Here is a 12,478-nt window from a genome sequence, read left to right on the forward strand (position 1 = left end):
TTTTGCTTTATTCTTACTTCTAATGGCTTTACTAAGACATTGACAGTTCAGCAAAATGTCTTTTGCCCACCTTAGTGATGTAGTCACTGTTGAATAGCTAGTTAACAGTACTGATAGAAAAAAATAATAACTGCCTTGAAATTACTTATTCATCTGGGGGACTTTAATGTTGAACTGGATACAGCTGAAGCGAGCCATGCTGGGACACTTTTCTTGTAAGCAAGTGCAAAACTGAATTAAGTAAAATGAGGACTTCAGCTGGAGTACTGTGTTTAGGAAAAGTATGAAATAACCTGATGTGGAAAAGGTCCCCCAAGATTTAATTTGTATAACATATTATCTTGGACAGTTTATTAGCAAGATGTTTGCCAGACTTATGTAAGCATACTGTGAGTACTACTGTGTGTTCTACTGAGTGTACTAATGTTGGCAGCTATAAAAATAGCTATACCATTCATTTATTAACTATAAAAGACTAATGGGAGTATTGGATTTTGTAGTCATTTTAAATAATGGCATATATTTCTGCTTGTTGCATGTATTTTTTCATTTTGATACTCAGTTTAAATTTGTTAGTTGTGAAATATATTTTGTTTATAAATTCAAATAATGGCAACATAAATTGATAAAACAGATTTAAATTATTTCCTTAAGTCTGTGAACAAAATGCTGTCTTTTATTTTTCAGATTGTCCCTTTGCAGATTGGTTGGTAAAGAAATGCTATGCTGAATAATTAAGAATCCTCTTGAGACAGTTTTGAATACTGACTCTTACAATAACAATACTGTGCTGTTTCCTAAATTAATTTAATAAATAAAGAGGAAGAAATGTGGATACAAAGATGTGCTATTCTAAAAAAGAGATTTAAAATTTGAAATGTTGAAGACAGCTTTTAAGTATCATGCATAATATAAACTGATGCACTTTAGACCTCAGAAAAACAGTCTTTTGACATAGTTACTAATAATTTCAAGTCCTTGTACTTCAGTGATTTTAATAGTGCACGTGGAACCAGATTGTTTCTATCTATCTGGATGTTGTCATTGTGTAGTCATCAGAGTATGTGGGTGCAATGATCCCTATTATATAATATAAAAATCATTGTCTGAGCTCAGTAGTATTCGTCTGTGATATAAGCTAGAATAAGAACAATTACATTACTCTTTCTGGCCAAATCTTACATTTTAGCCAGATTATCAATGGCATAGACAATGGCATCAAGTGCACCCTCAGCAAGTTTGTGGATGACACCAAGTTGAGCAGTGCAGTCAATACATTGGAAGGAAAGAAAGCCATCCAGAGGGACCTAGACAAGCTGGAGAAGTAGGCCCATGTGAACCTAATGAGGTTCAACAAGGCCAAGTGCAAAGTTTTTTTCTTGGGCCAGGGCAATCCCAAGTATTTATACAGACTGGGTAAAGAACCCCTTGAGAGCAGCCCTGTGGAGAAGGACTTGGGGGTCCTGGTAGACGAGAAGCTGGACATGAGCCAGCAGTGTGTGCTTGCAGCTCAGAAAGCAAATGGTATCCTGGGCTCAATCAGAAAAGGGGTGTCCAGCAGGGAGAGGGAGGTGATTGTCTCCCCTTTGCTCAGCTTTTGTGTGGCTCCATCTGGAGTACTGGGTCCAGACCTGGGGCCCCCAGTACAAGAAAGATGCAGAGCTCTTGGAATGGGTCCAGAGGAGGCCCACTAAGATGATCAGAGGGCTGGAGCACCTCTCCTATGAGGAAAGATTGAAGGAATTGAGCTTGTTCAGCTTGGAGAAGAAGGCTCCGGGGAGACCTCATTGCGGCCTTCCAGTACTTGATGGGAGCATATAAACAGGATGGGGAACTGCTGTTTTATGAGGGTGGATAGTGATAGGACAAGGGGAGATGGTTTTAAACTGAGACAAAGGAGGTTTAGGTTAGATATTAGGAGGCAGTTTTTCACACAGAGGGTAGTGACACACTGGAACAGATTGTCCAAGGAGGTTGTGGACACCCCATCCCTAGAGCATCCAAGGCCAGGCTGGATGTGGCTCTGGGCAGCCTGGTCTGGTGGTTGGTTACCCTGCCTGTGGCTGGAGGGTAAAACTAGATGATCGTTGTGGTCCTTTTCAACACCCAGGCCATTCTATGATTCTATGATTGAATCTTCTTATTTAGGTTTCAGAATATTTTCTAATCTTTGCAGTAGCCTTTTGTCTGTTGGAATGTTTTTGTTTTACATAATTTTTGGACATTTATTGAATATTATGTATTGAAAATGTTAAACTTAGGGTAGGTAGTAATGATCAAATTATTTTCTTTATTTCTCTGAGATTTGAGCAAATTCTTTTCTGGAGCAACAGTGTCACATGCCTTCAATTCTTTTATGTTTCTGTTTTTGGAACTCTGTTTCTTATTTCTAGGGTTGTTACCATGGTTCCAGATAACTGAACATTAAAACAAAACAAAATACTCTTAAATATTTTCTTTTTCATCAACTTATTCCTGTCAGCATCCAGTCAGACAAAGAATTTCATAATTTCCAATTCCCTTGCATAACAGCTCCAGCAACCTTTTGAATAGCATTTCTATGATCCTTTTCATCTGCAGTCTGTAAGTCTGGCTGATGGTGAGCTGTTTGAAAGTTGCTGGGATCAGTTCTAAGACAACATATACTCAGACTATGTTTTCTGAAGTTTTTCATTTGGTGTAAATCTGCAATTGCTATTTCCTTCTGTGTAAAAAATCCCACGAGAGAGTATATACAGGAGCAATATATATGTATCCTGAATAGACAGTGATTCAAATCAGAGGCTTTCAGTACATTTTGGAAGAGAATGATAATATTTTCAGCTTTAGGGTTGTTGTTTTGTTTTTTTTTTTAAATTACTCAAAAAACAACTGACGGTCTGCATTCCACTGACAGTGTCATTTAGTAGATATGAACTTAAAATAGTGAAGGGAAGGGATTTTCATGTTACAGTAAATTAAAGAATGGTGTCATAGACCTTTCTCTAATAAATTATCTCTGCACATTTGGTCTTCTGTAGTACTTCACTATTTGGTATAATCTAGCTCAGAATGACCAGATTAACTCTGTGGATGTTATGGTGTGTTTATTGCCAATTGCAATACTTTGTTAAATGTTTTAGTCATTCACTGGTTCAAGAAAAGGAAGTTATAGTTTGATTTTGTTCAGATTACCTAGTAAATTCCTGAATTATTTTTTTCAAATATCTAATAAAGCAAAATTACTTTGCTTTATAAAACTGTTTTACATAAGATTATATTTAATTATATGTGTATATATATAATATACAATATTTTTTATATATATATGTATGTATGTATATAAAACCCACTATGTTAAATATCCTTATCAGATTTTTTCTCCCTTTTTGAGGGAGATAACCCAAGTGATTCACAAGGAGATGCGTTTTGGAAATGAGAGTTGGAGCAAGTTTATTCAATCATTTGTGTAAATCGGCTCCTGAGATGTCCTGAATACATTTTTCATAACACAGCCTTACTCCCCTTATGAGTGGAAGAATTGTTCATGATGGAATCTCAGGACCATTGTGCATGATGAAAAACTCAGACTTGCTGAGAGAATTATGGTCCCTAAAAAAAGACAGCTGATATATGTTACCTGGATACAAATCTCATGTATGTTACTTGGATACATATCTCATGGGACATTATATCCACCTAGAAATGTTTTGATTTTGTGTTGACAAGAAACACAAGCATTTCTTATTTAAAGTGGCTGTTTTAATGAATTAATATAGTTGTACACCCAGTTTTCTTTTGAGGGAGTTCTGCAACAATTTTCATCTAACTCTTAAATAAAAAAATGGAACAAAACTAACAATGAAGCAAAAATAAACATGATTTTTGTAGTTCTCTCATGAACAACTGCAATAAGCAAGCTATTATAATTTTTTGTGCTCTGTTGATCAAAATCTCCATGTTGTCAGGAATCACAAGTTGACATACTGCAAGTCTCAGTGTGTAATGGGGAAGGAGCTGGAGTAATTATCTGAAAGAAATTGTTGGCTGTATGCCTGTGAAACTGAGGCATTCTTTTCCCCCTAGATGTTCAGCACAGCCCTGGAGTCACATGCTCTAGCCATGACATTGAGATTTTATTTAAGCAGTTCGAGAACATTTCGAAGGTGTTCCTTTAGACCAATTTCTTTGTTGTTTAAGATATAAGCTAAAGCTTATAGCAAAAATCCCCATCCCCATCCAGGCTATTCTTGGTGTGTTCTGATTGTGCTTCATTTTTCCCATTCTGTTTCTTCATTTTGTTTTGCATTTCCTTTGGTCTGAACATGCTGCCACGTGCTTACTCACAGACTTTTTCCCCAGGTTTGAGTAGGGGATACTGATCATTTCTCTTCTCTTTCCCTGAACATAAGCTGAGTCCCTGCAGAGATCTTTATTCCTTCTTCCAGAAGAAATGAAGAACACCAATAGGTGGAGGTCTGCTTTCCCTGCTGAAGCATTTCTCATCCCTTTAGTCTTTAGCTTCCACCACTCTGGAATCAGCTGTGCAATGTGAGATGCATTGTTGGATCTATGATGCTGTGTTGGCTCAATGATTTCATTTGCTTTCAAGTATTCTAGGAATCTCTGTTCCCTTCCCTAAAAGATCTATGAATTTTTTGTGTAGTGAAGCAGTCTTAAAGAAAAGTAGTTAATACTGACTAAACTCAGGAAATTTATGTAGTTTTTAAAAAGGAACTATTTCTTCCTATAGAACAAAGCATTTGTGCTTTTTTTTTTTTTTTTTGGTCACATTTTGTCTTGTTGGAAGACTGGGTCTCCTCATGCTTTACCTAGCAGATTTACTATGCTACTAGTGATTATTGTGTTCACCACAATCACATTTCTTTAAAATAGTGTTTTAGACAACCCTTGCAGTCTGCTAACATTTGCCTTAATGAATTAGGAAAGTGTAACCATTAATTATATCTTGCACAAATCTTTAAACAAAATTACTGGAGTCCCTAAAGGACTTGCTCTTCAAAATTATTAAGCCTTGAGTTCGTTTGGTAAGAATTAAAGATGATTGCTGTTCTTACTTCTCAAACGTGATTGTGTTTCTTAATGCTGTTTGAGTCATGAGCCAGGCATTTCTGTCTTCATATGCATCAAAACACAGAATACTTACCATAGTATCATTCAGTATGCTCTACAACAGCTTATCTGCTCTTCTTTTTAAACTGAGCTTAGTTGCAGATACAGCTGAAAAGTACAAGAGCTCTCCAATGTGGTAACTTCTAGAAATATTTACTCCATTTTAAAAAGAAAAAAGAAAAGGCTTTTAAGTTACTCAACTTTTGTTTATTCTTTATGTCTCACCAGTTGAAAAAATACAGAGCCAGTGGATGATGTGCACGGATACCTCCAAAGCCGAATACAACAGCTTCATGAGATGCTAAAGGATTCAACACAGTGGCTGGAAGCTAAACAAGAAGCTGAACAGGTTCTTGAACAAGCGAAAGCAAAGCTTGAGTCATGGAAAGAAATTTCCTATACTGTGGAAGCTCTGAAAAAGCAGAACACTGAGCTTAAGGTCAGTACTAAGAAATAGGAATTTAAGATAAATAATCAAAATGTTGATAGATGATTGAAAATACTTCTGCTTGCATTAGTTAGATTGTTAAAGCAAATGTCCTCTAAATATTAAACACTGCACCTCTAAGATAAGTCACAGAATCACAGAATCACAGAATTGTAGGGGTTGGAAGGGACCTCTAGAGATCATCGAGACCAACCCCCCTGCCAAAGCAGGTTCCCTACACCAGGTCGCACAGGTAGGCGTCCAGGCGAGACTTGAATATCTCCAGAGAAGGAGACTCCACAACCTCCCTGGGCAGCCTGTTCCAGTGCTCCGTCACCCTCACCGTGAAGAAGTTCTTACGCACATTCGTGCAAAACTTCCTGTGCTGCAGCTTATGTCCGTTTCCCCTCGTCCTGTCTCCACATACCACTGAAAAGAGACTGGCCTCACCACTATGGCCTTCATCCCTTCCCATTTTCAACAAAAATTTATTAAGAAATTAATTTTCAAGTGTATGTCACATTCTTCTTGAATGAAAGTGGTTCTAGTAAGTCATAGGAAATAGCTGATTGCAGAAAAAAATCTCTTCTTCTCCAGCAGAAGTATTTATCATCTGTTTTGTACACTAGCCTTATCTGAGGCCCTGGAACTGCAGACTGGAGACCCTGTAATATTGGTATTTCTGTCTGCATTGATAGAGAAGTTGTGTACGTTGCCTGGAGGTATTAAAAGAAAAGGAAAAACTACAACAAGCTATTTTAAAATCACGTGTTTTTTGATTTGCAACAAGATAATCTCACTAAATTCAACCTTGGCAGGTTATTAATTACAAATAATCTGAAATAGCTAATTTTATGCCTTTGGTAAATATATTGTCACATTTTAGTGTTAAAATGTGAACCTCGGTTAACTTAATTAGCTGAACTATACCTCAAGCAATGCAGATAAACTCTAACTGTTTCATCAGGTTTAAAGTTTCTTGTTAACGAAATAGTCATACTTTGGTGAAATTTCTCATGAATAAATTTTGAGAACAGCTGTTTCAGATTTATAATATCTCATTTTCTGCTTGGGGAAAAACAAGATTGAAACCAATCAGTTGAATAGCCTTTTAACCTGGGTTCTGCCTTCATGTTAATGGAACATTACCTTTCAGTTATTCGGGAGAATAGTTACACAAATATTTTCTGATATTTCTCCTCTTCTGATCTGGTATTATTTTTATTATTTTAACTCCTAGCACTCAGGCATTTAGCTAAAGTTTGTGGACTTGATCAGTCTTATTTGCCTGATTCCTTTAATGCTGTTATACCACTGTGAAGGATAGTGGAGTGAGGTCCACATCACCTGGTTTTGCTGCTGTGTGTATAATTCCATGGTTGGTATTCAGCTATCTCAATCATCAGTTTCTCATTACATTTCTGATATTTAGAAGTAGATACAAAATCAGCTATTTTTTTCTTGTTTCTTTGCCTGGAGGAAACATTAAAGCTTTCATCATCATTTTGCTTTTGGACTGGGAAGTGGTTTTCTTCTTTAAGATTATACCATACAGATCATTGCTTGTGATGGTTGGGTTATGGTGAAGAACAGCAACAATTCCTCAGTAATGTATAGGAAAGAATTAGAGATTATGTGTACTACTGTCATTCAGCACAGAGAACTCACTGTCCTTCAGGAGAGATGCTGCCCAGTTTTTTGTTTAAGAAAAAAAGAGAAGGGGGGGAAAAAAAAAGCTTTGAAAAAGTCAATGTCCAACCTCAACAGAAACACAATTATTAAAAAAAACAGCTGTTTTCTGCAAACTGTCTTACATCTTGCTGTATCTTGAGTGCCTTACGTCTTAAACACGAATTACACAACTAAATGATTGAAAATGTTATTTTAGAGATTAATTTCTTGTGTACTTTTTCTTAACAAGCATATATGAGATTTAGAAGAGGGTCATTTAAGTGTGTATGCCTTATGAAAAATCATGGAGTTTTTTTAAAAGCTTAGTGAAGCAGAGTAAAAAAGATGCTGTTTTTCTTCTCCATCTCTTGGTAGAGAAAGTGTACTCGTATACTATTCATAGAATGTATCTCTGCATGAACAGGGTTTTTGAAAGGGCATTCTGTGAATTCTTTTTACTTCTTCTGTAAAAGAGAAGCAGCATTTAGGATATCAGTACCTTATGCCATTCCTGTCCCAGTGTGAATTCAATATTACACACTGTGTCCAGTTCCAGATATTAGACTATAATTATAATGTAGCTGTTAAAGGTGGTCAGGGTCATGGCTAGTCTTAACTTAATTTGCTTTGCCCTCATGATGATATGAACATCCGCAGGCTCTACTGTTCCAGGCATATGTTCTTTGTTTGATTTTCTCCCACAAGTCTGAAAAGTATTCACCTCTGTCTTAGAGAATCTCCTTTTTTTCTTTTCACAAGTCCTCATAGAGGAATTATCTTTGTCTGCCAGTAATTCCTATTGTGTCAATTCCCTCATGAAAGCTTCTCAAATGTGACAGCATTAGCTGTTGTGTTCATGCTCAAGATAAGGGGTCATGAGTTCTAAGCAAAACTGAAATCTTACTTGAATTTAACAGCTTTATATTTCTTCTATCTACCAATATCAAAACTGAAGGACCCAGAAATATATCAAGTCCTCAGAATAAGTGCTTTCCAGGCTTCCGTGCCAAACATATATATTTTGATGTCCCCTGAATAAGTAGAGTAAATACGCTGTGTTTTGGCTTGCTGTTCTGATGAAAACAAAGCTGTCATTTTATTAATTTCTATTGAGAGAAATAGAGATGTCAGTGTGAATCTTAAATGAATTCTTCAGAACATTCATTTTCTCAGCTTTGTATCACTTCACAATTTAATGTGAGAAAGTAGTCACCAAGTGTTCTGGTTTTTGTTGGACATTATAGGTCTGCCTAGAGACAGTGTAGTCAGTGCACAAGTTCTCTGCTGTAGGTGAACTCTGAGTCAGTGTTTGTGTTAATGCTTTTCTGTAGTGCATCTTTATACACGAGTAAATTCAGCAACACCTGTCCTTCGATTATTTATTTTTTACAATTCCAGCATAAAACTAAAATCTGTAACTAGTATATTTTCCCAATGATGGTTTTAATAGAGTTTGACACACTCATTACTGATGTTTAAAAGAAAAAGAACTACAGACAGTGTAGCTGCTAATTAAAACTATGATTCCTTTGAGATAGAAGTTAGCTCAGAGCTAATTTGCTAAGGACTAATGTCTTTTTTTTTTTTCCATTTTCTTTTTTAGTTTGATATCCAAGAATGCCATGAATTCAATTATTAAAAAGAAAATCATTACAGTTATGTAAGACAGAATTTAATAAGAGTCTGATAGGAGAGACATTTATCTCAATGCATTGTTCTCAGGTGTGTGCACAAAGAGTAGAGTTGAAACAAGGTGTATGCTCATCAAAGTTGGTGAAAAATTACATACCAATTTCCAGTAAAGTAAAAAATCCAAATTGTTTGTGTTACAAAGCTCTATATCCATATTTTCTTTCCTGAGCGATGATCTGGTGTTGCAACATCAGGAAGTTAATGGATTAGTGTTGAAGTTAATGGTGAGAATCAATGCTTTTGGAAATAGCCGTGTAATGGAACTTTCTGTATTTTTATTGTAAAACTGGGGTTAGAATGTTTTGTAAGGCTGTAAACATTACATGGAACTAGACAAAACTTATTTTCAAAGTAAAACTTACTGACTTAGTTTACAATACAGAAAAAAATGCTAAGGCATCTTTTCTTTGTAAAGCAGTGAACAGTCAATCTGATGAAATGCCTCTGGCTAGAAAGAAGTAGTAGTGTGCATATATAATATGAGGTGGAGAGAAACGTAGTGTATGATAAAGATTAATAGATGTAACTATGGAATGGATACTTGCTTTAAAAGACCCACTAACCTGAAATGATAACTTCTGTAAATATTATTTAATTTTGTTTTTATAGATTTTATTATGTGCAAATAAATATTAACAATTGCATGTTTATATAATTCTGTCAGAGAAGGAATTAAAAAACTATTTCTAAAGCAACTTCTGCCTTTATCCTTTCCAAAGGAATGCTGGTAGTTTTTGATATGCTTATCAATGCTCCTGACTACAGCTCCATACTTTACATGAGAGAATAAGTTACAAAAATTATTTAACCAGCTTTATCTTAGCTGCATTTAACATGTTTAGGTGGTTCTCAAAGAGTTTGTAGGCTCTTCCTAGTGTCAGATTGATAAAAACAAAATCTCTTGCTCAAAATACATAATCAGGTTGCTATCTTGGTGTTTGAGGTTATCTGGTGCACAGTAAATGTTCTGCTCTGACATGGGGGAATAATACAAGAAAGAGAGGAAGTAGATGTTTTCAGTTTCACGTTCTGGATGGGACCTAAAGATGGTGAAGCACCTTTTAACAGGCAAGGGCTTCAAAGGGGAAAAAATTATAATAATAAAACTCAGAACTGCCGCTATATGCTTTTCAAAGGTGATATCAGTTTCAGTCCCAATCTTAACCAAAATCAACCTAGAGACTTTCTGAGATGAAAGAATGTGTATGCAAAATGTTCAGAAAGTACTATTTTTTATTTAGTGTTCGGACTGTTTAATCAAAGACTGCATGTTTAACTTGAGCTTTGTGTGGAGAATTCATTATCAGAACCCAAACAGTATTTTATGAGGAGTACAACTTTGTACATGAAATAACAGTTGTTCTTTGTAAAGATTTCCTAACTTTGATTATTAAAGCACACCAATAAAGAGAGTCAAGTGTTACTGTTTGTGGTTTGGGGGTAGATAGACTCTAGTGTTTACATTCAACTTAGTGCTTCTATTGGCAAATTCAGCCATCTCCTTTCATTTACACTGTCCCGTTGATTGCTTAGTTATAGTTTTTGCCTAGTACAAAAGTACAAGTAGAGCATTGATTCTCTTTTCTCTTTCATTTTGTTTGTTAAACATTATGGATTGAATACCTGGCTTCAGTGCATTTATATGGAAATTTTCTCCGAGGTAAAAGGCTAACAGTGAAAATACACAAAATCTGGTTTCTGACTGAAAGTTTATTCCAGATTTCCTGGCTTGCTGCTGCAGTGAAGCAGCTGGCCCAGGTGAAGGAACCAGGGCAGAAAGAAGATGAACAGGAGAGGGAAGAGAGAAAGAAAGGAAGGAATGCTTAAAATCTAAAAAGCTTTTTTAATAGTAAAAATCATAAATTAGCATTCTAAAGATACTGTTAGGCTTTCCAGTAGAATTTTGCTTTACTGCAGATTTTGTGTTGTTCCAGTAGATGGCACTAATTACATAAACAATACATTAAGACAATACATTAAAAAGGAATAAACATGAAAGCATTGGCATTATTTATTAAACCTTTAGTATTATTTCACATTATAAAGAAGAAAATTTGATGGAGCATATTATTTTATTATATTTTCCATCTCTGTGTTCTTCAGTATCACAAGTAGAAGAATTAATAATGCATTCATATATTAATGTCCAAAAAAAGAACAATCAGCATGCTAACATTTATCTGCCATGTTTTATTTGACATACAGTATTTCTGATGCTTAATCCCCTCAGAGATTAGCAGTAGTCCTGCTGTCTTAGACCTAATAGTAATAATAAAAATAATAATAATAATTAAAAAAAAAAAAAAAGAATCTAACCTTAGCTGTCACTCCTGAGGAAGTCCGTGTTTTATTTTTTTATATTGGTGGTATAACTTGCCCATCTCATAGTATGTGTGTAATTCTTTTAAAATAATCTTAGGTTTATTCTTTTTTTTTTCCAGCAATTTTCAAAAGAAATACGACAATGGCAAATGAATATAGAAATTGTGAATGATGTGGCACTTAAGCTGCTCCGTGATTATTCAGCAGATGACACCAGAAAAGTAGAACTGATGACAGATAACATTAATGCAACATGGGCTACAATCAATAAGAGGTAGGACATAAATTCTGTTATTAGGTGTGTTGTTAAAATTCACTAACATTCATTGTCCTGCTTTAGTTGGAGATTATCAGCGATAAAAGTTTTGAGAATAACATGGATGCAGTTAGAAAGGTAAAGAATGATGACAGTTCTTCTCTCATATTTTGTAGACGTGTGTCTTTGGAATGCCAGTTAATTGTCTCACATAACATTTGCCTCCTTACAATTCTCCTCTTCTCTGAGCAGTTGCCAGGTAACTTCAGTTGATGGGTTATATATTTTAACCATTTAAAATGAAGCGTACCGTATTTCAGTGTACTATCTTTGCATCACAATTATACAGTGATATTGTTGGAGTCATAAACTGAGTCTGAAAATTACAGCATATCCTATTGAAGCAGGCTCAAAGTAGAAATGTTGTCCTGCAGCTTTGAAGCAAATGTATCTATAGTCAAGGAAGTTTTTATTAGATTCTTGATCACATTTTTTATTACATTTCATAGTCTTGCAGTGTTTTGTGTAGATAGCAATTCCTTACTAAAAGCAATTTTTGGAGCTTGTCACCAAATCGTGGATCATTCAATATGCAATCTATAAAATCAGAGTACTCCTCAGATAAAAATGACTTCCTTTGTAGTTGTAAAAGGGGGTTATGTAATTGTACACTGGATAAGATACATAAAAATTAAAGTTGTTTTAATCAGTTTAGTATCTTGGATTAAGTTTTATAGCTTATAACTGAAACTAAAACTGTGTTAGTTTTTAAGATGCTTTAATTAGAGTTTATTAGCAAAGCCAAAAAAGTTATTTCGTTAAATATACAATAAGTTCAGGCGATCTTGCATAATGGAAGCTACTTAAATCATTGATGACTAAAAAAAATTTTTCACACCTTTTTTTTAAATGAGGTCTATATATATAATATATATATATAAGTATATATATATATAAGTATATATATATATAAGTGTATATATATATAAGTATATATA

General features: G+C 34.9%; 1 protein-coding gene across 1 annotated transcript in view; it reads left to right on the forward strand.

The window, feature by feature from the left end:
* DMD (dystrophin) overlaps positions 1-12,478 on the forward strand; it is a 1,000,055-nt gene that overhangs the window by 721,474 nt on the left and 266,103 nt on the right. The window contains 3 exon segments of the mRNA XM_031557153.1: positions 5,341-5,361; positions 5,364-5,551; positions 11,344-11,498. Of these exon segments, the coding sequence (XP_031413013.1) occupies positions 5,341-5,361; positions 5,364-5,551; positions 11,344-11,498 (364 nt within the window).

The sequence above is a fragment of the Meleagris gallopavo genome, chromosome 1, assembly GCF_000146605.3.
Source record: "Meleagris gallopavo isolate NT-WF06-2002-E0010 breed Aviagen turkey brand Nicholas breeding stock chromosome 1, Turkey_5.1, whole genome shotgun sequence".
Taxonomy (NCBI): Eukaryota; Metazoa; Chordata; class Aves; order Galliformes; family Phasianidae; genus Meleagris; species Meleagris gallopavo.